Raw genomic sequence first — 26,101 nt, 5'->3', positions numbered from 1 at the left:
ATCAACGCCCAGCGATTTGTTTCTATCGAAATAAGAGAAATAATGAAGTTCGCGTATATTTTTTTTAATTAACATTTACTTATTATACGACTTTAACTATTAAGTTAGATAGGATTTAATTATTGCTCACGGTATTATATCTCATTTAAAATGTGTGGATAATACAGATTTCTGTATAGTCATGGTCATCCGTCGGTAAAGAGAATAACTTCTTTTCAACGATTTATCGACTCAAGATAACAGTACTCCGATGGTTCCATCTCTCGAATTACAAATAAACTTATAAAAATTAAAGGCAATAAAAGATTATCGACAGAGTGGTTAAAATGTAGAAAGAAAAAAACAAACATAATTTATATCTCCTTATAAAAATACATTTATAATGTCAGACGAATCCGAATACGATATAGAACCTGAAGTATTTGACGTTTACAAAAAAAAATATCAAATGTTGTTGGATAGATGTGAAATTTTGCAACAGGTTAATATGTTGTTTCAACGTGTCATGTTTTTTTTTTAAGTATTTACACATAAAACATTTTATTAATTTATTATTATATTTAATTCGTTGTAGGAAAACGAAAGATTGGTTTTTCGTATTCAGAAGATAAGGAAACTACTTAAACGAACGAGAAAGGAAAAAAAGTTAGTGTTATAGGTTAAGTTGCATGCCTAAACAATTCATAATCTAATTAATAATATAAAAACAACACATATATATCTATATATATACGTATACGTTTTACAAATACACAGATTTTTAATCGATCGGCTGGATCAGCATGGGGATCGATGGAGGGAAGCACCTATGGGTGTTCTAGAAGAGAACAGTGTGTTTCAATCAACTTTGAAACAAGAGAAAGGAACCAAAGTTGCACCAAATAATTCTAAAGAAGATAAACCAAAAAAAGTAACGAAGCGGAAAGGTACTAAAGCAGATCCCAATGCACCCAAACGACCTGCGAATCCCTTCTTTCAATTTTGCCAAGAACAAAGACCACGTGTAATGGAAAGGTTGGCTGGTGATCCTGAACCAAGTAAACAGGAACTGACTAGACAATTAGCGACTACATGGAAATCCCTCAGTTCCGAAGATAAAAAGGTATCCTTGTCAAGATTCTTCTTCATTTTCCTCTTTATATATTCTTTATGATGTCTATAATAATATTTTTATAGGTGTATTATGACATGTACGAACGTTCCAAAGAGAAGTATGTCGCAGAAATGCAAATTTATAATAAAAAGACAGAAGATCCGCCGAGTCAAATGTCTTTAAATAAAACGTAGTAATTACTTTAATTAATTTCTATAATGTGTATATATATATATTATCTTTAATTGTACGTTTGTATTTACCATCATATGTAATTGTATAGTATAATAGATATTCTATATAAAAACGCAAATCCCTTGTTTGCCTCTTCTTTTCCTTAATAAATATAACCCACATATTTTTATTTGTATCGGATTATTGGAAGTAATATAAGAAAACAATATTTTAGAAAATAAATTATGCCTTAAAACTATCCTTCTTTTTACGTAGAAATGCCATCGTCTTTATGGGATCATTTGTATTAGCATGTTCCATAACGGATTGTTCGTGGACGCGCATAAACGGATTTGTAAGTTTTTCGTTTTCTATTGTGCTCGGTATAGTCGGAGTATTCTTTCCACGCTGTGAATTAGCCCATTCGATCTTCTGACGAATAGCTTCATTATTTGGTTCAACGTGAATACCAAATTTCAAATTATTAGCAGTATATTCATGTCCACAATACACCTTCTACAATATATACATATATATCATTCCTATTATACTAAATTTTATACTTTTCTTGACAAGATAATAACAATCATCTCACCGTCTCATCCGGTAGTTTACCCAAAACTTCGATAAGTGCTTTATACATCTGTTCAGCAGTACCCTCAAAGAATCTACCACAGCCACCCACAAATAATGTGTCACCTAATCGAAAATTGAGCTATAAGTATATCAGCATGGAAATGCATATATTCTATCTAAATTATTTTACCAGTAAACACAGCTGGAGTATCTCCCTCTCCTGTAACGTAATAACAAATATGTCCAGTAGTGTGACATGGTGTTGCAAGACATCGAACATTTAAACTTCCAATATTAAAAGTATCATTGTGCTGTACTTTGCGATTAAGTGCTCCCACTCTATCATCTCCGCCATATACTTGCAAATTATCAAACTTTTTCACCATTTTATCGTTGCCTCCTGCATGATCCCAATGATGATGCGTCGTTAAAATCTTAGTAAGATTGACATTATTTTCTTTAACTGCTGAAGCAACTACATCTGGATCAACAGGATCTACTATGGCAGCATCTTTGGATTTCTCATCGATAATCTTACAAAATCATAAATCCTTAATTAGATAGAAGACTATTAATATTTAGCAATAATTATTCCCTTGCACTATAATGATGCGTGAGACTTTGTCAAATCATAGTGCAAGGGATAATAAAACAAATTAATTTACATACGAGATACATGTAATTATCCTCAAGCGCAGATAATATTTGGACCTTCATTTCGGGTTGTTCTATTGATACTGAGTTACTATGTGAACCACGAAAACCATTTGTAGTAATACTTCGTGCTAATAATATAGAAAAAAATCTTTATTACTCTCTTTGAATGTTTTATTAAACAAATTAATAATTATTTACTAAGAAAAGATACTAAGCGTGAGCTAAATATTTCCCACCACCCAAAATTTATTATGTGCTACATGTACTGTAGATACTTAGCTTAAATAGTTGTTGATGTATATAGATATGAATATAAATAAAAAGAATTGTTGTTAGAAGACGATGGCACATTAAAGAAACTATGAAAAACCCATAATTATCTACAAGCAGATTAATAGAGATTAGAATTATGTTTCAATTTATTTCTAAGATAGTAACACACCAAGTATACAAATGAGATACCCAATGAGATGCAATTGTAATTAATCATTTAATCATGCAATTTGATAAGAAAATATTATTAGACAAAGAGTTAATAAAGCGTTGCAATATGTAAAGATCAAAAATGCAATACCCTTGAAGTACAGAGAAACGAGTTGATTTTCTAACCAAGTGGGGCACGCACGAAGTAACATTTCTTTTATTCGTTATTAATTATTTATTTCTTTTTCTTTTTTTTAACTATCAATTTCTCATTTTAAACAAATTCACAAAAGCTCTTAAGTGCGATTAATTAAAAGCAAGGAACTCAACGTAGAAGTAAGGTTATGTACTTGCCTGATAAGAATGAGAGCAGTTACTAAAAGTCAGCTGATCGGAACAGGAAAAAAATGGATACAATACCGGCATTATTCGTCACTTAGGTTAGACTCTCGGTACAAAAAAAAAACAGACAGCTAATAAACTATAACTGATAAATTAAAATTATTTATAATGTCTGAATGTAGTTCGAAAGATGTTATAATCATAAATGACGATGATAATAATAAAGGTACATTCTTTTCATATTTTTTCCTCATTTATTTTGTTAGTGTTATTGTTATAAATACTACTAACGATTTAAAAAATATACATACATGGTATCTTAGTATTTTCTATAAAATTTTACTGACATATACTATATAAGTAAAAATAAGACACCCTGTATATATATATATATATACACGTGGTAGAGTTGAAAAGTTTTTTTTTTCATTGAAGCTCAAAACTTTTCAACCCACCATTGTATATTGTTTGACTCTATCTGCATCATTGATGTCTTATCTTTTATGTTATTTTACAGTTACAGAAGAAGATGAGATAGCTGCTATCGATTACGAATTGCGACAAATAGAAACGGAATTGCAAAAACTAGAAGACCGTAAGAAAGTATTAACTCAACGTAAAGAAAAATTGCGGGATGATGCACTTTTGAAAAAAAGCTTATCCGTATCGAAAAAGAATTGGGAAGGCGAAGACTTCGATTGGTCAAAAAATTTGAGGAAAGCATTACAAGATGTTTTTAAAATACAAAACATGAGACCGTTACAATTGCCAACCATGAATGCAGTTTTATCTAATGAAGATGTTATTTTAATTATGCCTACAGGCGGTGGCAAAAGCTTGTGTTACCAATTGCCAGCTGTAATTAGTAAAGGCATCACTATAGTAGTTTCTCCTTTGCTATCATTAATGGAGGATCAATTACATGGATTGCACAAACTTAACGTAAAAGCTTTGATGTTGCATGCAAAGGCAAATAAAGAAAATGTTAAAACCATAATGAATTCTTTGATAGATAAAAAATCGGATCTTAAATTAATTTATGTTACTCCGGAATACATGGCCAAGTCTAATCGTTTTATGAGCAAGTTACAAAAGGCGTACGAATTAAAAAAGTTAGATCGTTTTGCAATAGATGAAGTGCATTGTTGCAGTCAATGGGGACATGATTTTAGGCCGGATTATAAGTTTCTTGGAATTTTAAAATCTATGTTTCCAGGTATACCAGTTCTTGGTCTTACTGCAACAGCTCCTGCTAAGATTATTTTGGATGTACAAAAAATGTTGGATATTCAAGGATGTCTAGTTTTGAGAGCTCCATTTAACAGACCGAATTTATTTTATGAAGTACGTCGGAAGCCAGCAGATAAGGACACCTGTTTGGCGATGATAGAAAATTTATTAAAAAATAGGTTTAAGGATAAATCTGGTATAATTTACACGACTACTATTAAAGATGCTGAACAATTAACTACGGATTTACGTAATTTGCAATTAAAAGTAGGATGCTATCATGCAATGTTAGAAGCAGATTATAGATCCGAGGTATACGCCAAATGGATATCTGGTAAATACCAAGCTGTGATAGCTACGATCGCATTTGGATTGGGCATAGATAAACCAGATGTTAGGTTTGTCATACACCATTGTATTTCTAAATCTATGGAAAATTTTTACCAAGAAAGTGGAAGGGCTGGTAGAGATGGTAAAAAGTCAGCATGTATCGTCTTGTATAGATTACCAGACGTATTTAGATTGAGTACCATGGTCTTTCAAGACAAAGTTGGTTTACAAAATTTGTATAAAATGTTAGAATATTGTTTGGATCAAAATTCGTGTAGACGTAGCCTGATAGCTAAACATTTTGAAGAAAATTGGGAAACCAAGGATTGCGCTCAAATGTGCGATCATTGTCGGAAACCCAAGGAAAAGAAGGAATTAAACGTAGCACCTTATTGTAGACATTTGTACGAAATAATTACTAAAGCAATTCAAAACGAGACAAGATTAACGGCATTAAAGTTAATAGACGCCTGGTTTGGTAAAGGAGCATCTTTATTAAGAGTTGCCAAAGTGCCTACTCCATCATTTACTAGAGAAACCGGAGAAGCTATAATAGGACATTTACTAATAAACGGCTACCTGCAAGAAGACTTTCATTTCTCTGCATACTCTACAATATCTTATTTAAAACGTGGACCTAAATCTGGATTAGTTTCAAACAAAGACTATAAAATAATATTTAATTACGAAGCGCATTAGTATATGCATTTAGATACGGCAAACTGTGTAAAAAGTATTTTACAAAAAACCTACTAAACCGATTATTACCTTTAATCGTATTCCATTTATTGACCAATAACAACGAATGCAATGATATTATTTATTTATTCCCAAGTAATATACTAGAATTCATTGTTCGATAATCCGATATAACTATTGAGTCATGCATTCGATGTTATTCAATAATATAAAAGGAAAAAAAAGACAAAAAAAATCAATTGGTTAGAGGAATGAGAACGAAGATGAAGTTTAAGAGAAAAATTCATATACGCGATTGAGATAGAGAGACAAATATAGACTCTCTCTAGGGAAATTGAAACTAAAGAGGAGACCAATAGTTTAGGAGAGTGGAGGAAGGAAAGAAGAAAAGAGGGAAACGAAACGAACGAGTGGGCAAAGCTCGAAGATCAATAAAAAGAGCAAGCGGAGATGCAACGTAAACGGTATGTCGGTAGCTCGGGTAGTAGGGCAAAAAGCACGCAGGTTTCGCGATCAAATGGAAATATTGATCCTGGGTAAGAGAGAGAGAGAGAGAGAGAAGGAAGAAGCAGCGCGAACCTTAGCATGTGGCTAAACACGTTTTACGTTCCGTTGCAACAACGATCGTTTTCTGTTTTTAATTCGACTAAGAACGCGAGTCAATGCTCTTATTTTCTATTTATTATTTTATAAAAGATTTTGATAGAAGACCACCCAAAGGCGTCGCGAAGCTGACTAGAATTCATGAACAAGAAGTGATGTTTAAAGTACGTATGACGTGTGCTATGTTTTTAACTCTTCGACAATTTACAGTGATCATCTTCCTCTTTTCTCTCTCTCTCTCTCTCGTCTTTTGACTCTCATTCTCGTATCTCTTTATTCGTGTATTACTAAACAAAATTGATCTCCTCTCTCTGCATATACACTACTGGTCAAAAGATTGGAATTGTTATGTAAATTGGCTAGGCAAATTGATTTGTCAACAAAACATGACAGTACTATATTTTATACTGTATTTATTTTTAATAATAGCTTTTAAAACAATTAGCTTTACGAAGTTTTTTTTTAATTGAATATGTTTCTTGTAAATGTTGGCAAACGTGTTCTAGTAAAAAATTTTCATTCCAAGAATTGCATTAAACTGTATGCAAGAATAATTATGGACATTAGAAAATGCTGAAATATTTATACACAGTAAATAATACCTAACTTTTAATCAATAGTGTACGTGACATGTTTTTATAATTGCATCAGTATTTTTTTATAAGTAAATTTACATTTTTATTGTACATAAATGGTGTCCTATATGGAAGACTCTAACTTGTGATTTTGTTATTTTAAGATATTCTTTTTACTATTGAAATTATTCTCTGTAAGCAACCAGGAACCTTTGACCTGGACATGCATAATTCGTCGTTTACGATCGAACGTGAACTCTCGTCGAGGAAATATATTTATAAATGAAATATAAGATTCTTTTCGGGTGAACTTTTCTGCATACACGTTTTGTCAAAAATATTTTTCGTTTGTCCTTTTTAACGAACAATTGTTGCATCGATTGCGCAGTTTTTTTTAATACTTGATTATTTTACATGTAATTTTGTATTTATTGATTAAAAGTCAAATAGATTTTGAATAAAAATAAAATTAATAATAATAATTGTCGCGAATGTAATATTTTATTTTTACCCGTATAATATAATAAAAAATATAAAAGTGCATTTTACTGCAACTCATTTGAAATCTCTCGATTGCGCAACAGGCGTGATTAATAATTAAAAATATATCGAAACGACATTATCAATTAATTGAATTATTACCTGAAATTATTTTCCAACTTTTTACGCCTATATCAACGTGAACTCGATCGAAAATGCATTGACCTTTTTCTTAAATTCATTTTACACAATTTAAAAAAAAGTTCGTACGATTTGATCAAAGTGAACATAGAAATGATTAATTGTAATTGGTCAGGTTAATCGATAGTCGTCCAATCACCGTACGAGGATAATGCATGCATTTTGAATTTCGATAAATCGAAATGCGTGTCATCATTTTTACAAATTTGAAATAAAAATTGAAGCGATGTAATTTAATAATTGAAATCATGAATACTTGGTAAACATAGCAATTTATTCTAGAGACGGAAGTTAGAACGTTGCATAATGGATCGAGGTCAACGTATGTTAGGTTTTTTATCGTACCGGAAAGTGTCCCATTTAGAAATCACGGACACCCCGCGGTTCTTCCTAGTTCTCAGAGCGCATGGCGCGAATCGAGAAATTCGCCACCTTCCTCCTTTCATTTCGTTTTCTTGCATCGACACCTCAACCGAGAGCTTAATTTAAATATATATATAATATCTTTGATATTTTTCAGAATTGACGAGTATTTCCATTAGAAAAAAAACCAAAGATCGTTCATCGAATAAAACCGAATAAAATGGTGAAAAACTTTGACAACTTTACGCAAGTCGAAACGTCAAACAAGAACGTTCGAAATAATTAAGGGTGCAGAAAAAAAAAATTAAAATGCATCTTTACCGTATGGATTATCAAAAGACTGTTCTTTTGTGTCACATTAATTGTGAACATTTGACAAATATTACTAACTGTGATCCTATCGTGAATGAAAAATAAAAAAATAAATTATAACGCTTGGAAAAAGGGTGAAAAAGAAAAGGGGGTGAGAAAATCGAAAAAAGAAACTTAGGGAGTCCATGATACGAAACGAGGGAGATTCGTTAAAAGACGAAGATGCCGCTTCCGAGTATTCTGAGGAAAGCGAGCAGTTACATCCTCGGCGACGGCAGCCAGGATGAACGTCGTACTATTTATCAGGATGGTGAGGCATTGTTTTGCAAGAACAATGTCTGCGTACATCCGCCAACTTTGACGCGTCAGAATTCTGACGTGGTGCATCACCCTGGATACATGACCATAACCTGTAAGTTTAATAAAAATTTTGATGTGCCAACTTTGCATCTTAGTTGGATACCTAATTCTACTTTACGCAAACATCCTACTACTTTGGAGAGTTTGAACGTAAGGAAGTTGGAAAGTATTGTGACTCATCGTGACTCTGAGATCGGTGAGTCTTGTCACGTAAAGATTCCAGAGTTGGGAGAGAAACGTTATGAGAGCAGTTGCGAGAAAGAAACTCTAGAAGAGAGAGTCGACATTTGTCTGGAAGCCAAAGAACCCATTAGATGCGGTGATTGCGAAAGAGTATGTTCTGGAGGATTTCCTACTGGGATATATATTTCAGAGGAAGACATTTTTTCTCAGGATATTGGGGAGTTTCGAAATAAGAAAAAAATTACTCAATGTACGAACGTAGTCAATGGCGAGGCTAAAGGGAATATCTGTGATGCTTCAGGAGTCATTAGAAAGGAGAGAGATCATATGGTTAATCGTTTTCATTCTGAATCCATGAATGATGCAGAAAAATGTAAGGATACTCCTGAAAACGATTGTAAGAATGTGGAAGAGGATCGAATACATTTATGTTATGATAATGTAAGCACGAAAAGTCATATGTCCCTGACTTCTACTTGCAGTCTTTCGATATCTACACATTCCGATGGTATGTGATTAAATGGAACCTATTATTGAATTATTTCTTATTAATCATTTTTATATCTTTTTTTCTTAGCAGAAGAAATACCTTCATGGATGAGATCGCCTGAACTTCTAGCACTACAACACAATCTTACATTTCCTGAAAGCGCTACTGCCTCTCCTGTTACATTGAGAAGAGCTCATCGATGTAGAAGATTTTCTGTTGATCTTAGCGAAATGCGATCCTTGAGGTTGTTCTTTGCAGATCCAGCTTGTACCTGTGGACAATTGGTAGTTGCAAGCAGAGAAAGCCAATACAAGATTTTACATTTTCATCACGGTGGATTGGATCGGCTTGCTGCTACTTTGCACCAATGGCATCAATTACTTTATCCTAGATTGGATGCTGATACAGAAGAAACTCTTCCTTACAAGTATATTACAATATTATTAAAAAGTTATATTATTTTAATGTTCATTACTAATTCATTTACGATGCAGGCATTTTATGGTTTGCCGACCCAAAGTGAGCCGTGACGAATTGCATCCTGAAGAAGGACAAGTTCCAATGATCACGTCTTTGGCATGGAAAGATTTGTTAAATGAAAAAGGACAAGTAGAAGATGATTTGGCTCTTCGTAAAGGAATATTTTTTGGAGGATTAGAGCCAGCGTTAAGAAAAATTGTTTGGCCCTTCCTCTTACATTGTTATTCTTATCAAAGCGCTTACGAAGATAGAGAACAAATCGATGCCCTCAGGAGACAAGAATACGAGGATATTCAAAAACGTAGATTGAACATGAATCCTGAACAGGCAGAACGTTTCTGGCGAAATGTAGTTTGTATTGTGGAAAAGGATGTTGTACGAACAGATAGAGGAAATCCGTATTACGCTGGAGAGAATAATCCAAATATCGAAGTTATGAAGTAAAAAGCTACCCTGATAATTATAATTATTATTATCATTACATAAAGATATTTTAAATTAATGATTATCTAATTTTTAGAAATATTTTACTAAATTACGCGGTTTACAATCCCCGATTGGGATACACACAAGGAATGTCTGATTTATTGGCTCCATTGTTGGCCAAACTTAATTCAGAAATTGATGCCTTTTGGTGTTTTGCTGGATTGATGCAAAGATCGGTAGCAGTATGTACACCTACTGATGTAGATATGGATAGAAATTTGTGCTATCTACGAGAATTACTTAGAATTATGGTACCGGATTTCTATATGCATTTACAGAAACATACCGATGCCTTAGAATTACTGTTTTGTCACAGATGGATCCTCTTGTAAGTATAATAGTTGAAGCAATAATGACTCGACAAAATTATTATGTGTAACTGAATGAAATGTTTTTTTTTCCCTATTCTGATAACAGGTGTTTAAAACGTGAATTTCCAACGGAAGTCGCTCTAATCATGTGGGAAGCTTGCTGGGTCAATTATTTGACGGATCATTTTCATTTATTCCTTTGTTTAGCCATAATGTGCATTTACGCCGAGGATGTAATAGCGCAAGATCTTAGAACCGATGAAATGCTATTGCATTTTAGTTCGCTCGCTATGTACATGGATGGAAATTTGATATTAAGAAAGGCACGCGGTCTTCTTTATAATTTTCGTCAGCTCGTACGTTTACCTTGCACGCTCGCTGGACTTTGTCGCCAATGTGGTCCAGGGATGTGGGACAGCAGTCACGATCCGGTAATCGAGTGTATTGGTCACGAAGATGCACCATGCCCTTATTTGGATAACTATGACTAACGACCTAATTTATCTAACAATTACATACTATAATTAATTATATATACTAATTTATTTACAATCGGATTTAATGAAAGTAAATTTCTCTCTTAAAAAAAAAAAAGAAAAAAAAATATAACAAAGCCAAAGATATCGAATGCATCTCCGGTTTGTACAAAATGAAATCTGCCTCTGAATGTTTTCAATATCGGATATTTTCGATTATGGTATAAAATGATGGTCCATATAATATGCATTCGATAAATTACATCTAATATCAATTTTAGTCTAATCTGATCGAAAAATACACATATCTATGAAAAGAACAAGATAAAAATTAATGAAAAAAAATATATATGATTTTTGATAAGAACGGCCAACAATTCAAATTAAAAAATGAACAAGTTTAGTAGTGATATAGACAATGATATACAGCTTTTTAGAGTGTTCACATTGCGAATCTATATACAGAATATTTCTTAACACATAGGATCCACTTCATCGATGGATAAAAGACACTAGAATAGAAAATGTTCATGTGAACATATTTGGCCATTTAAAAGTTAAAGCTATTAGAGGAATAAAAATTGCAATTGCCAAGAACATTGAACATGTTCAATATTTTAACACTTTGTAGAATCTTGTGACAACTGTTTTAGCTGTACAAAAATGGGTCATATATTTATATGAATTATTTTTATTGTTTTGATATGATACTCTGTTCACCGATGAATTAAATTCCATGTATTACAAAATATTTTATATGCATACAAATAATATAATATATCACAGCAAATGATACAATTAGACATCTTAAATGATATTGTTCGTCGATATATAAAACAAAGAATATCAACGACGTATGTGTATATATATAATACCAATGATTTTTGAGTGCAATGATATATCTAGTTCTTGCGATTTAGAGAAAAAGTTCACGAAAATATTTAGAGATTCTGCACACATACCTTTTAGTACAATCGAAGACTGATAATCGAAAAGGATGATGAAGAGAACGACGATAATCATCCTAGTCTTAAAGTTCAGAATTAACTAGAAAGAAACTGTTTAGGTGATATATACGAATTTCGTTTTATGACGAGATTTAATAAATAGATCGATTATCAATTTTTAACGAAGGACACGAACAAACCAAAGAAAATAAAAAAGCTTTCGAGTGTACAGAAAAAAATCAACGAGAGGAATCAAAGATGTCTTTTTAGAGCCATGTGAAACAAAAATTAAGAAGAAAAAATATCTCTTATATATACAAGTACAACGTAATCTATTTTAAAGTTCTTTTAAAAATCATCATTTCACGATATACGTATATATTACAATTTTATATATATATATTTAGGAAATTTTGATCTACTTGCCATTACTTACGAGTGACTGTACTGTTTATGTAAGTTATATATTTAATGGGAGTTTTCTTTTTTTTTTTTCTTCTAATACAATATCTGTGTTCTCGTATCGTATAAGAAATTCGTTCATGCCTCATCGGCTGTGAATTAATATATACATATATTTATTCGCAATATTTTATATTATCTCAATATTTCTTTTTGTTATGTCTTGTCCTGTGTGATTGTAAAAATATCGTGCGTTTTTTTGACGTTAAAATCGTGATAAATGTAAGCGAATGTTTGACCATTCGCACAGAAATCTTACACTCTGGTAATTATTTCTCTATACATTATGGAAGCGATAAAAATGAAAAAAAAATAAAAAATGACAATACCAATTTATAAGATTTCTGAAAAGAATAGTTACGTGCTTTAACTGTGCTACCTTGTGTTGTTGGAATTTTAAAAAGAGAATTCTATCCGTGTTAAAAGTCTGTCACACTCGAGTCTATTATTATTATTATAGTGCGAATTATGAAATAATATAAATAAGAGATAGTAATGTGTATATATGCATATAAAAAAATAAATCTAAATAAACTTGTACAATCAATTTATATATATATATACATTTATTTCCGCGCTCGCCGTTTTGCATCGCGTTTTTTGCTTCTTTTGGAAAATATATATGCACTTTTTTTGTTTTATTGTACGCTACATTTTTACAGGTACAGAGTATCTCGAACATATACTATCAGTACTTTTTTGGCAGTTTTACACTTATATAAAAATATTTCTCTACTATTTATCTTAAGACTTATGCATACATATATATATATAATAATAATAATAATAATAATAATATGCTATTGTATAACTTAAATTATAATACACTTTGACGATATTAATTCTATTTACTTGCTCACTTTTGGCCTTTAAACACCATTACACATAACAGGTGAAACATCTGATACAAATTTGAAAAAGTTAAATGTATATATTGAAAGAGACATAAATAAAGACTAGAATAAGTTATAGAATCTCTGAACATTTTTTTAAATAAATTTCATTACTTTCTCTTTAAAATTTATCCGCGTATTTTAATATTGCCCCGTACTCTAATAAATCCTTATCGTTTAATTAAATATCACTTATTTGAAAGACCTCTTTACATAGAATAGACATCAACATTTTAATATATATATATGTATATATATCTATATGCTAGAATACAGCAATTAAAGTTAACTGTTATATAGTAGAAAAAAATTTCAATTTACATTTATCAATTTGGCTTGTACAACGTCGATCCTGACTTGTGCAAGAGTATTGTCAAGTTTTTTTTTTATGCGACACATGCAAACCTGCTCTGTGTCATAAACCGCTGATCACTTGCTCGCATTAACCATTTGAGTCCCAGCATCAGAATGACTTCAAATTTCTCGTTGATAAGTGCCATATTATTGAAACAATGTGAAATTGAATATTCAAGTTCTTGGCATTTGTGGACACGATTTTTCTAAAAATCCTTGGAACTCAAATGGTTAAGAAAAGCAGGTCTTTTCCTCTACCAATTTAAAATTAGTCCAAATTTGTCCTCGTATCCTTCGCTTTAGTACAATAATATTAATCCATCATCTCTAATAACACTATCATATATTCGCGTCTTTCTTAAATTACTAATTATTATCTATCATTAATTTGACTGGTTCCCATATTAGGAACTTATGCCATGAAATATTGCGATACGGAAATGGAATATTTTTCTTTTTTTCATTATTTCACGTACACAAATGGTATACTTGAGTTTCAATAATTTTTTGTGCATATCAATCTCATAGATCTATATGCACAGTCCATATTTTGACAATTTATATGCTACTATTTTATCCATGCTTCTTGGAAATAAATTTGTATGAAATTAACTGATACTAAAATCATGCAAGCGACTGCCCAAACTATTACGAAGATGAGCCAGAAATTGTTTGCAAAAGGGCTAGCAAATTTATTTATTACACCGAGGCCAATGATTTTATTTGTTTTTTTTCTAGCATAATAAACCAAGAAGGTAGGAATTAAATATTGAATGCAAGTACCCGCGTACGATCCTGTAACGCCGATTAATTTAGAAAGATCTTTGGTGCTCATAGCAATCAAATAAGGCGGTAATACCGCTAAAACAGGAAAAATTAATTTTCTCAGGCAAAAGTTATAAGAAGTATCGTCGTATAAAAATAAAGATTGTAAATTATTTCTAAGAGTAATAGCTATTATAGGAAAACTCGTGCTCAAAGTGAAAACGGGAAATAATGCCAAAAAATATTCTATGACGAGCATAAAGATGTTTGAACTTTTTGAACAATCTCCTGATCCGCGTGGTCCAAAATCCAAAGTATAAAGATCGTCGAGATGTTCAAAAGCAAACGCCCCGGTCAATGCAAGTAAAAGATAAAAAAATGCAATCAATACATAATCCAATGCAAGAGATCGATTAAGCATAGATTTGTTGGCAATTGGAGCTACCAATGCGGGCAAAGAATGATGGCACATAAAAGAATATACGCAAGCACCAAAGAGACTAGGAATTCCTGAAATAGTTACATTATTAATTATTGTAATTCTTGCAGAATTAGTATTGGTACGTTAAACTGTTTACCTGTTATATTTGCAAGCGGTGGGTTACCTTGTGGACCATCAATAATAAGTTTTCTAACTGCATACACGATCATGATAGTGAATGCAAGCCATCTCATCGCTGAAGTTAATAATTGTAGATATTTGGTTTTTTGTATGTTGAAGAATACAAAAGGTCCCAACATAAAAATAAAAGTCGTCTGTACATGAAAACAATGAATTCTATTAATTCAGCAGAATGTATAAATAATATTAGCAATGTAATAATTAGATAAAAAGATAACGTACAAGAAACATCCTATATGCAGACAATCGATCCAAAGTAGAACCTTCCCAACAAACTTCATTATCCGGTATAGTATCATTACACGTTAAGTTTTGAGGTTGATAAGTACAAGCAATGTCTGCTACCGATTTAGCTACAGCTGCACCATAAATACTTAAATCGCCATATAAATAAATGGCAAGACATAGATAAAACAAAGTGGTGCCAAACTTATTGAAAAAAATAGATGCTATTTGTCCCATTTCTATTTTATCATGAATTATGTAATACCGATAGGTTGTATCCGATTTATCTGGACTGGCTGCATGAACGGTAACTAACGGTGTATCTTCAGAATCAGAATTTGAGGTACAAGAGTCACCCAATGTTTGCATTGCCTAAAAAAAGTGTTGCAATATAGTTGAATATATTATTAACAAGAGAAAGACAAAAGAATTAGAGCCAAAGAAAATCTATAAGAAAAACTTACACGCTTTCGATGTTGGATTTGTCTCCAGGTTACAATCGCATTGGCAGATGCCATTACTTCGATAACAAATGTGACTGTCATAAAGCTGTAATAATAAAAAAACAAAAGGATCATCGCTTTGAATTATTCTCTCAATAAAATAATACCTCCCTCATCTACCTTATAAAAGCTAATATCAAAATTACGCTGAAACCAAGAACCCATCCTGCTCGGCTAAAAACAGCTGGAAGAGTTAACGCTCCTGTTCCAACGATGAGATTAAAGATGTAAATTAAACCAACCTAGAAAAAGAAGAAAAAACATTCTATTAGATTTGGAAAAAAAGGAAATTATTATGTTGAAATCGATGCAATATAGTGGTCAGAATAATCCATTGTTATGAATATAGGTTATATTAAACGTAACATTAAATTCTAAATAGAAAACAATAATTATTTGCTTACCAACGTGGAATATTGGTCGCTCGAATTTTGTTCTGGCATCTTGAATGAACTTGCCTGGCGTGTGCAATCACTGAAGAAACGGGTATTAGATTTTTATTCTTATTGCAACTACATACGTGTCATTGACGTTACGGTAAATTTCCGAAGACGACGGTGTACGAGATTGACATTTTTAAAATCGATCATGACTTGAGCATGACCAATCAATGAACATATTATTAAACACGTATCGATATGTAACTTCCCTTTTCGATTTATGTTGTTTTTAAACTTTTAACATCTTCGTATATATTTCCTTCTTTTCGAAATCTTTGATAACCTTTAAAACAAACAAAGAAAAAATCTCGACGTTCACGTTGGATCGTTCAAAATCGTACGCGAATGATAAATGAATTTTTAACGCTTGAAAAATCGAATAACATTTTGTCTCGTAGTGACATGAACTGGTCGAATAAATCAGTTGTTTTTATTTTTCTTTCTCGCTTTTTCTTCTTCCCTTATTAAATTCATATCGATTTCTTTTTCGTGCAAAATGCTTGTCCAATAAAACGTCTTTTTTCATTCCTTGTACGGTGCTGCCACTAAGTGGTTAAAAATTCAACGAATTTATTCCCGCCATATTGACAACTATCGATTACTAGTGCCATCTCCCGGATACGATATATCGAATCAAATTCAACTTATATTAAAGAAGATAAATGAGATGATGATCTATTTCTATGATAATAATCTCTTGAACTGGGTTGTTCTCTAACACTCGTGTGTTAATAAACCCTTTCAAGTCGTAAATCACATTTAATAAAAATAGGAAGGAAATATATCGTTAATTTGAAACCTTTGTTAGATTATAAACTATGCGTTAACGATCAAAGAAAAATATAAATATTAAAACAAGTTTTACATGTTTTTTCGTAGAAGCCACGATTCTAAGATAAAATATAGATAAAACAATCTAATAACGATGTTCATTAATGATCCTCGTGGCCCTCATTGAAAAAAACAAACGCTGCTGGTGGTCACAGGTGATCAATGTTGCAGTCGTTTATGCGTTAAATTAAATATGCAGAATCGAGCATCTCTATTTTAAATAAAGTAGACATTCGTATAATAAGGTTGACCAGAGGGTTCTGGATAGTTCAAAGGTTAAAGAAGTCACCAGGAAAGCAGAAGACTCAAGTTGGGTCCGATCAATCCAATTGCCTAATTTTGTTGTAAAAATCCTACAAATGTATACCTGAAAAGTTATTATCCAGCTTTGCAAATACTTATCTAATCTTTTTAATATAATCTAAAAAATGATTACAATTATATTGGAATTTATGGTCTTTTAACGACCATTAATAAGCGTAGGATGATTAAATGGCTTTAAAGGAGTATTAATACCCACGCATATAAACACGCACACGCATTAATCGAACAATTTTAATGTAGGTCAGTGTTCGATTTAAAAATAAAAAAACAAAATGGAGAATTTTGTATTGCGCATCTCGATAAAGAATTTTATAAAATGATATGAAAATATTTATACACACGCATAGTATTATTTAATAATTATTCGGTAATAATAAAGAAAAGTAAAAATTCTATCCTGAAATTGTATTCAAAAATTACAGAAACAGTCGATTATCTCAATATTACGAATATAATATATATATATATTTATATATACACGATCGGATTCGCGTTAGTTTAAATATAAATGATTAAACGTTTAATATAAATGCATACGTTTATTATTGGTATTCATGCATTAAATATGTCTAAGATGTTTTCTTGTTACGTTATACATAGGTTGTTGTTGTTGTTGCTGTTATTTGTTATAGTGATGACAACAGAGACTTAATCATTGCCGGATAATCGACGTTTAACTGTAACAATATGTAACAAATTCATTGAAAAGAGAAAGAGAGAATATTGTACACGCAAATCAGCTTACTGGACTCGTGCTAATTAATTTATTATAATATTAATAATAATAATAACGAAGTATAGTTTATATAAAGTATTTTTTTCATTTTTTTCTCTCTCTCTATTATTTCTCTTTTTTTTTTTATACAAGACGAATACGCATCGTCGCGGAAGAAGATCAACACACGGTGTGGAAGTTGATTGAAAATAATTTTTATTCGACTGAAAATATAAACCTAATTAAATTCTTAGAGTAATTAATTATATGTTAAGTATTATCTTTTTTTCTTTACGTTTTTCTATACTTTTCCTTTTCATCTCTCCATTATTCTTTTTCACCACAAATCTTACGTTACAATCAACGACGTCGAACGGTACAAAAGCTACAATTATGTATAAAAAGGATTTCGCGTGATTCGATGATGAGATTAATTAGATTATCCATGAAAACCGAAGCTTGGTGATAAATTTCTTACGCACAAGTTTATTATTTTTTTAATTTTTTTTTGTCTTTTTTTTCTTTTTATGCATCGTCGTAGTGCGAGGTGTGGCGACGAGGGTTCTCTTTCTTTTATTTTTATTTTCTATTTATTATTCGTTCTTTCATTCATAGGGATGCGTTCATATTAAAAAGGATCTGGATAATAACTGATCTTAAAAGACACAAGAGTCCAAGTTGATCGTGTTTTTAAGAGTTTTATTTTATAATACCATAAGTCTAAAGTAGTCTTTAAGATGTATGTGATTTGTGTGTGTATTTTGTGTCTGTGTCTGTGTATGTGATAGAGAGTGTAGTATGCGAATATGTAGTACGTATGTAATTCGTAACGTGTGTTTCATTTGTGTCGTGCGTGGTCTTGCACAAGACAATAGAAATAAATTATAATACTGTCACCGCGTATTATTAAAAGGGACGTTCCTTTCGATGACGACAACGACGACGATGAACGACGATAATATACGATAGATGAGAAAAATCAACTACTCGTCAGACGTGAATGAGAAATATATATAAAGAGAGAGAGAGAGAGAAAAATAAAACGAGAGAGTGAGAGAGAGAGAGAGAGTTGACAAATGAGAAAGGAAATAAGAAACTGAAATAAGAAAAAAAAAGGATTCTCTCGCTTTTTAGGAAATAACAACGAGCAGGTGTAAAATATACCGAAATCATCGTCGAAACGAACGTCTAATCTTCTCTCCTTTTAATAACGCAAGAGCAAAGGTCATAACTTACTTCCATTGCATCGCGCAAGGCCACCCACCACACACGCTGCTGGTAGTGTAGTGAACCTCGAGATATTAGCTCGGGGGCGCGAAGGGCCGTTCACCGCACTACGATCCCGCGCATATCGGGATTTCGGGGAATGATAGTATGGGAAAAGGAATATCAAATGCATTTAGAAGCACTTCCTGTGAACGATGGATGGCCCAGACTCGTCATACTCTTGCTTAGAGATCCACATTTGCTGGAAGGTGGATAGCGAGGCGAGAATGGATCCACCGATCCATACGGAATATTTCCTTTCGGGTGGTGCGATAATCTTAATCTTCATGGTGGATGGAGCCAAGGCAGTGATCTCCTTCTGCATTCTATCAGCGATGCCTGGGTACATGGTGGTACCACCGGAGAGAACGGTGTTAGCATAGAGGTCCTTACGAATATCGACATCGCACTTCATGATTGAATTGTAAGTGGTCTCATGGATGCCGCAAGCTTCCATACCCAAGAACGATGGTTGGAATAATGCCTCGGGACAACGGAATCTTTCATTGCCGATGGTGATAACTTGACCATCGGGAAGTTCATAGCTCTTTTCCAAGCTAGATGATGATGCTGCAGTAGCCATTTCTTGCTCGAAGTCCAATGCGACGTAGCAAAGTTTTTCCTTGATGTCACGTACGATTTCACGTTCGGCCGTGGTGGTGAATGAGTATCCTCTCTCGGTGAGGATCTTCATGAGGTAGTCGGTAAGATCGCGACCGGCTAAATCGAGACGAAGGATAGCGTGTGGTAAAGCATATCCTTCGTAAATCGGTACGGTGTGAGATACACCGTCACCGGAATCCAATACAATACCGGTGGTACGACCGGAAGCGTACAGAGATAGTACAGCTTGAATAGCGACGTACATAGCTGGTGTATTGAACGTCTCGAACATGATCTGCGTCATCTTTTCGCGATTTGCTTTAGGATTCAATGGAGCTTCCGTAAGGAGAACTGGGTGCTCCTCTGGTGCTACTCGAAGTTCGTTGTAGAAAGTGTGGTGCCAAATCTTTTCCATGTCATCCCAGTTGGTGACGATTCCGTGTTCAATCGGGTATTTCAAAGTTAGGATACCTCTCTTAGATTGAGCTTCATCTCCGACATACGAATCTTTTTGTCCCATGCCTACCATGACACCCTGGTGGCGTGGTCTGCCAACAATGGATGGAAAGACGGCACGAGGTGCATCGTCTCCGGCAAAACCAGCTTTGCACATACCGGAACCATTGTCAACAACGAGTGCGGCAACTTCCTCGTCACACATGTTTGTTTATGCTTTTTTTCCTGAAAATAACAACTATAATTAGTCTTTCTGTATTGTCGACATTAATTAATTATTACAATAATACGAAGTAATAATATAAATTATTATAAGTTATTGCAAATAATTAGATATTTTAAAAAATATATAAAAGTACATGGATTAATAATCGTTCTATCGAATTCTATAGTTACACAAATTGAGTTGTATAGAATAAAGGAACTATCCGTGGGGCGTCGAGCTACCTGAGAAGGAACATTTCAAGATGGCGCCTAAGGATTCTCGTCGTACTAAACGAGGTTTGAATAAAGAAAGTTCTCACCTTCCTTCAGAACTATTGTAAGACGATAAACGTGGGGGAACAAAAGAAAAGGAAATCGATACGGTCAAGGAAAAAGAAAACAATTATTATACCTGTTATATCTCCTACTGTTCAAATAAAAGTAGTACAAGATTTCTACAAAAAAAAGAAAAAAAAGAAAGGAAATCGATTTTACCAATATAAAAAAAGGAGAAGAAATCTATTTAAAATTTTAAATAGCAAGAAGAATATTAAAGGAAGGAAAAAAATTGGAGAACCGATATGGGCGAGTCAGCTAGTGTACACGTCACGATGGAATGACCGCACCCTGCCCCGCCCTTCCCCGGCTAAACGGTCGCCAACCGATGAAGAATTTCCAATCGTCTGTAAAAAATGTTGTTTATTCGTATCTTCGATAAATTTTTCACACCTTCAATAACTCCTATTTGATTTTCTTTAGAGGTTCTTGAATAATAAAGAATCCCAGTTCTCTGTAATCGATTTTTGAGAAGGAACAAAGATCGAAGATAGAAGATTCGATCGTAGTCGATATAGAAAATCGAAGATTCATGGCGTTACAAGCGCCATCGAGCGGCAAATAGCGATGAAATAATCGTCAAGAGAAAAGAACGGCTTCGTTTAAAAGCGAGAACAACAAGAGGAAGAATAAGAAGAAGAAATATTCTCTCACAAAACACCTTTCCAATAATATGACTCACGCGCGTTTACGTCGAATTCGAACACACCCCACTTTTAATTATTTTGACTTTCAATCGACAATTGGAAATATTTCAAAGAAATAAACGTTAAACAGTATCTCGACACTTCGGAAACGATCGGTTGTTGCAGCACTACGGAGAAAAAGAGGAATCCTCGAGGGACGACGGTTGAAATCTATGATTCTTCTTCGAAATTTCTCAATATCCACTATATATAAAATATAATATAATTATAATAATAATAATATTATATTAAAAATCACCACTGGCTATTCTCTAAATAGTCTTTACTTTTTTGTTTGTTGTAAAAAATCAAAGAACTTACTAAGGTTCGCGTTAAAATAGAGAATAAGATAGAGACTTGTTATATGTACAAGTTTATAGGAAGAATTCAGTGTCTTGTTCGTCCGTAATAACAACCGCCGACACTGTGGACCGATCTAGCACCAAACACAGAGTGTAGCTTGACAGAAAAGCGCGCAGTGTATTATACGAAGAGCGTCGTCCTCTTGGCGGACCCTCTCCACCATTCTGATCGTCGACCAATAAGGGCAGGACACCCTCCGCCAATCCTGGCTCTCTTTACCATATATGGAACTGCTCCGCCACGGTGGGGTCCATCCCCACTATTTCTATTTGCAGCCCCCACTGCTTGCACCACTCCCTCGCGTCTCTCACAACCCTCACCACCACCACCACCACAATTGTGCATCGCGCTCGAATTGCCTGAACCGAACATCTCACGAACTCTTGCCAACGTGCTACCTTCTTCCCCCCTTCCAACCCCTCCTGAGCCACTCATCTTCTCTATCATAATCCTCACTACTCCCCTCCCCTAACCTTTTTCCTTCCCTGCACCATTCGTTTCTTTCTTTCTTTCTTTCTTCCCTTGAACGAATGTTCGTAGAAATTCTTCTTCGTTCCGTGTGTATTCCAATATCAATGAATTTCTCTCTCTTCTTTATTTTTTTTTTACGCGATACAAGGAATGCCATTTCCGGTAAAAGACAATCTCCGTATGCAATTGTGACGTTTTCGATTGGAAAGATAAACTGATATATTTTACGAAATAATAATTCATTGTTATAAGTTAATATTTAATTTTTATATCATTTATTACTTTCTTTGTTTTTCTTTTTTTACGTTGGAACTTTATCTCTGTTTCGTTGTAAAACGATTACTCATCGCTGGATTATGATAATTTATCCGTTATCTCTCGTGGAATTTTTTCTTAGGTATTACTACGAAGGACACATTAGAAACGAAGCCACGTGCTTTCTAATATTCAAGTTGTAAGACTCTAATGCTGAGATCATTTTCAAAGCAATGCAAAGAATTATAATGATCGTTAAAACGTATTTAAGATATTCAATAAAATGTCTAACTTTGAAAAATAAATAGATAAAATAAAAGAATAAGAGGAAATACTTGGCTAGATTTTACAAGAAATTGATAAACAATTTTTCAACCAAACAGAGATATTCTTTTTTGTTTGTTTAATTGGTTATTAAGCGAGAGAAAAACTGGTTGGAAATGTTACGCTAACAAAATGCCGAGGGATTTCGTGTTTTAGTGGCGTGCATAAGTACTGATTTGTGCATTTCTAAATAGCAGGGGGGGTGGAGAGGGGGTGATGGCTGCTGGAATAGACAACTGCTAAATGACAGTACAAAGTTATTTTTTAATTTGCGCTTAAATTTTGTGTGCAATCATGGGGTGGGAGGAGATTGGGCAAACGTTAGTTTATATACTTTTTATTCGTCTCAACGTGCCTGGTGATTAAAACATTTTGTGACGACAAATTTTTTTCACACCAAGTTAAACCTTCACGATTTAAGCAGCGATTATTACGCGAAAGTTCTAATCCAAATAAATATAATCGCTTAACTTTAATCGTGAAGATCACCAAGCACTCACTCTTGATTTTAAGATTATTTTTAAATTACGAATTCTCGAAAAAATAAACAATTTTCGTGAGATATTACGAAAGTATTTTCATTTTTTTCAAAGTGACGTTTTAAATTTGCCAGAAAGAGAGAGAGAGAGAGAGAGAGAGACTCTCAATTGATTTCAGTATTACCAATTGAAAGAGTCGACGAACGTGCTGAGAATTTGAAATGCGAGAAGAAAAAGAAAGAAAGAAAAAAAGGAAAGGAAAGGAAAGGAAAGGAAAGGAAAGGAAAGAAAAGAATAAAAGAGTGTCGAGGATCACGCCCCTGGTACGACACGACTATGTCCCAACAATAACTCTTCTCTAATTTTACATTTCATGGTCGAATTTTGAAATCTTGTAATCCCTAGGAATAAATACAAATATTTAAAAAAAAAAGAAAAAACGAATTAGGGAAAAAATGTTGTCAAACACTATTATCGTGGTTCGTAAAAATTTGAAAAGAAAAGAACGTTGGAGAGTTATTTTTAAGTGGTTAGAATTTGAAGATAAAAAGAATATAAAGAACACAAAAGAACTAGAAAGAATTCTGGTGTTTTTTTTTCTCTCTTGGCTATTGAAAAGGATATAGAGGATGATGATCATTAGTGGCACATAAATCGTAGATAGGTTAGTGGCCGTTGTTCGCAAAGCGTGCGAGAGAAACGTACAAGAAGTATATAGAACGAGTGCTATTAATAAAGCACCGTTTGGTCGCGACCACCTGCGAGGAAAGAGAAGACGACTACGTGTTCTGCTAAACGTGCGTGTCAGGGGAACGAACGGAACGAACGAACGTACGAACGTATGAACGTACGAACGAACGAACCGAACCGAACGACCACTTGACGCCGGCAACCTGTCGGATCGCTTCAAATGGCCCAAGCCAGTTTTCATCCAATTGAAAAGAGAATTATTTTTTTTCAAAATAAACCGCGTAAAAGCGATATAATAATAATATCGATTAATCTAAACGAGAACGATGTACGATAATAATCGAAACAAAATATCTTTCGAGAAATTTCGAAGTTGTAACGAAAGAGGAGAGCAACGCCCTGCCAACATGGCCGGTCTTCTTCGTTCACGACCGGCTTCTTTTCATTTCTCTTCTCGTGTCGTTTCTCTAATAAATTTCATTACATAGATTGAATATTTCTAATAGATTCAATAATTATTAATAATCTTTTAATAAAAATGCGTTAAGTTAAAGATCTTAGGGAATATTAGGGACTTACCTTTGAAAAGAGTTAGGAAACACAAAGAGGCGTCGAACTGGTCGAGAGTACACGTCCGTTGATCGACGAAGGGCCACCACAAGGATACTACTTTCAGGCACGAAGTACGAATGAGACTCGAGGGGTCGCGAGTTGCGAGGACTGTGAGCGAGATCGTGGCTCCTACCGCGTCCTGTGGACTCGCCCGTAGGTGTGGTCGGTATACCACGAGACTATGCGATATACTTCAGACCGATCGAATAATATAAGCTTGTTTTTTTATTTTTATTTTTCGATTTAAAAGAAAATATGATAATATACATAATGAGGAGAATAATATTCAGATTAATTATTCATCCTGTATCATTCATTGCAACATGTATTATCATTTTTTTTATAGAAAATGATGTTCGTCTCATGCGAGACCCCCCTCCCGCCCCTCTGAGAGATTGGAATGGACTCGTCCAGCCGGCGGTTCCCCCACCTTGCGGATTCACAGCTCTTGCCATATATGGGCATAAAACGAAAGCGGCTCGCTGATTGGTCGGTCGACCGGCTGCCGGCTAGATTCTCCAAATGCCGCTTCAAACTGTACGATACGGGGAGTATAATGCCTTCTGGATGCGTACACACTAGTACGTAAGGGTTCCCCGCCTGACTGACTAACCGTTCTAAGAATGTGTTAGTAGAAAAGAGAACGTGTGTGCATATTATCGTGCGTAACATACTTACGTGTATATCTTGTAACGGAGTTGCATGCGACACACGATCGTATGCACTAATACATATACATGAACGTACGCATCATATGCACGCACGTATATATACGCACGCACACGCATGCATGCATACACCACGTTTCATATGCACATATATTTGTAGGTACGAAAGGAGAGTACTCTCCCAATGGTAGGTACAGGGTGAGTCATGAGAAATAGTCAGAAGAAGTTTTCGTGAGACTGCGCTTTCCTTTGACTTCAAAATGTTGTTCACACGATTAGCAATGCTCCATGACAGAGAACTCGAACTTATTCATTCTAGAATGTATAAGTCAGATATCTATGCATGTATATAGATATTAGTATCTTTCTCTCTAATGTGAGAGTGCTTGACGTATTTTAATCGCATTTTACGATTTAAATATATTATAGGCTTGGGTGCAAGAGAGGAAAAAAAACAATTTAAGTAAGTTATGCTATCTAAGAGAGTCGTAAACTTTCAAATATAAACTTATCAGCACGAGGAATGATTAAAATAATTCCTAAAAAGGCAAGGTTATTGCTAACATTTAACAAAATAGGAAAGAAGTTTTTGGTCAACGTTGGTCATTCTTTAGAGAGTCGTATCTTTTTGTTTATTTATTTTTTAAATATTGTTAGATAAAATGTTTGTCGAGAATAACACGTAATACGAATTTCCATTTAAGGCTTGATTCATTGAATCGTATCTGATTTGTAATCTTTACTGATAAGTAATCACATATAA

The 26,101-nt window shown here is 33.6% G+C and overlaps 6 protein-coding genes and 1 long non-coding RNA gene across 15 annotated transcripts; 4 read left to right on the top strand and 3 right to left on the bottom strand.

Moving 5' to 3' along the window:
• The first annotated feature begins 282 nt into the window (after positions 1 to 282).
• LOC122518100 (non-histone protein 10) lies at positions 283 to 1,406 on the top strand. The gene is made up of 4 exons (XM_043636792.1): positions 283 to 481; positions 575 to 645; positions 757 to 1,102; positions 1,177 to 1,406. The coding sequence occupies exons 1-4, from the start codon at positions 383 to 385 to the stop codon at positions 1,285 to 1,287; spliced, it is 627 nt and encodes a 208-aa protein (XP_043492727.1). The 5' UTR covers positions 283 to 382; the 3' UTR covers positions 1,288 to 1,406.
• On the bottom strand, positions 1,329 to 6,192 carry LOC122518099 (hydroxyacylglutathione hydrolase, mitochondrial). 5 transcript variants are annotated; one of them, XM_043636788.1, is made up of 6 exons: positions 6,104 to 6,192; positions 3,075 to 3,410; positions 2,513 to 2,880; positions 2,034 to 2,376; positions 1,863 to 1,966; positions 1,329 to 1,783 (listed from the first exon to the last, which is right to left on the bottom strand). In XM_043636788.1, the coding sequence occupies exons 3-6, from the start codon at positions 2,558 to 2,560 to the stop codon at positions 1,511 to 1,513; spliced, it is 768 nt and encodes a 255-aa protein (XP_043492723.1). In that variant the 5' UTR covers positions 2,561 to 2,880; positions 3,075 to 3,410; positions 6,104 to 6,192; the 3' UTR covers positions 1,329 to 1,510. The 5 variants fall into 5 exon arrangements, with proteins under 5 accessions (XP_043492723.1, XP_043492722.1, XP_043492725.1 ...); XM_043636787.1 differs by having other exon boundaries at positions 2,513 to 2,628; XM_043636790.1 differs by having other exon boundaries at positions 2,513 to 2,628; positions 3,278 to 3,410.
• LOC122518095 (ATP-dependent DNA helicase Q1-like) lies at positions 3,395 to 6,064 on the top strand. Its single transcript, XM_043636782.1, has 2 exons — positions 3,395 to 3,491; positions 3,783 to 6,064. The coding sequence occupies exons 1-2, from the start codon at positions 3,434 to 3,436 to the stop codon at positions 5,522 to 5,524; spliced, it is 1,800 nt and encodes a 599-aa protein (XP_043492717.1). The 5' UTR covers positions 3,395 to 3,433; the 3' UTR covers positions 5,525 to 6,064.
• On the top strand, positions 5,644 to 12,079 carry LOC122518094 (TBC1 domain family member 16). 4 transcript variants are annotated; one of them, XM_043636780.1, is made up of 6 exons: positions 5,644 to 5,988; positions 7,904 to 9,109; positions 9,179 to 9,518; positions 9,586 to 10,011; positions 10,092 to 10,385; positions 10,475 to 12,079. In XM_043636780.1, exons 2-6 carry the CDS (start codon positions 8,281 to 8,283, stop codon positions 10,857 to 10,859), a joined length of 2,274 nt encoding a protein of 757 aa, XP_043492715.1. In that variant the 5' UTR covers positions 5,644 to 5,988; positions 7,904 to 8,280; the 3' UTR covers positions 10,860 to 12,079. The 4 variants fall into 4 exon arrangements, with proteins under 4 accessions (XP_043492715.1, XP_043492714.1, XP_043492716.1 ...); XM_043636779.1 differs by having other exon boundaries at positions 5,644 to 6,060; XM_043636781.1 differs by lacking the exon at positions 5,644 to 5,988 and adding an exon at positions 6,204 to 6,291 and having other exon boundaries at positions 9,182 to 9,518.
• Positions 12,080 to 12,783: 704 nt separating this feature from the next.
• Positions 12,784 to 18,508, bottom strand: LOC122518097 (transmembrane protein 104 homolog). The gene is made up of 6 exons (XM_043636783.1): positions 16,020 to 18,508; positions 15,736 to 15,857; positions 15,577 to 15,661; positions 15,110 to 15,484; positions 14,844 to 15,021; positions 12,784 to 14,775 (listed from the first exon to the last, which is right to left on the bottom strand). The coding sequence occupies exons 1-6, from the start codon at positions 16,056 to 16,058 to the stop codon at positions 14,069 to 14,071; spliced, it is 1,506 nt and encodes a 501-aa protein (XP_043492718.1). The 5' UTR covers positions 16,059 to 18,508; the 3' UTR covers positions 12,784 to 14,068.
• A 99-nt stretch (positions 18,509 to 18,607) lies between these two features.
• On the bottom strand, positions 18,608 to 24,794 carry LOC122518098 (actin-5C). Of its 2 annotated transcripts, none has more exons than XM_043636784.1 (2): positions 24,638 to 24,794; positions 18,608 to 20,475 (listed from the first exon to the last, which is right to left on the bottom strand). In XM_043636784.1, exon 2 carries the CDS (start codon positions 20,453 to 20,455, stop codon positions 19,325 to 19,327), a length of 1,131 nt encoding a protein of 376 aa, XP_043492719.1. In that variant the 5' UTR covers positions 20,456 to 20,475; positions 24,638 to 24,794; the 3' UTR covers positions 18,608 to 19,324. The 2 variants fall into 2 exon arrangements, with proteins under 2 accessions (XP_043492719.1, XP_043492720.1); XM_043636785.1 differs by lacking the exon at positions 24,638 to 24,794 and adding an exon at positions 21,798 to 21,991.
• A 216-nt stretch (positions 24,795 to 25,010) lies between these two features.
• Positions 25,011 to 25,913, top strand: LOC122518101. The gene is made up of 2 exons (XR_006303977.1): positions 25,011 to 25,297; positions 25,499 to 25,913. It is a non-coding gene; the product is annotated as an uncharacterized LOC122518101 (long non-coding RNA).
• Positions 25,914 to 26,101: the final 188 nt, after the last annotated feature.

The sequence above is a fragment of the Polistes fuscatus genome, unplaced genomic scaffold, assembly GCF_010416935.1.
Source record: "Polistes fuscatus isolate 324 unplaced genomic scaffold, CU_Pfus_HIC Scaffold23, whole genome shotgun sequence".
In the NCBI taxonomy this organism is placed as follows: Eukaryota; Metazoa; Arthropoda; class Insecta; order Hymenoptera; family Vespidae; genus Polistes; species Polistes fuscatus.
Note: the sequence above shows the minus strand (reverse complement) of the source record. Positions and strands in the feature narration are given on the sequence as shown.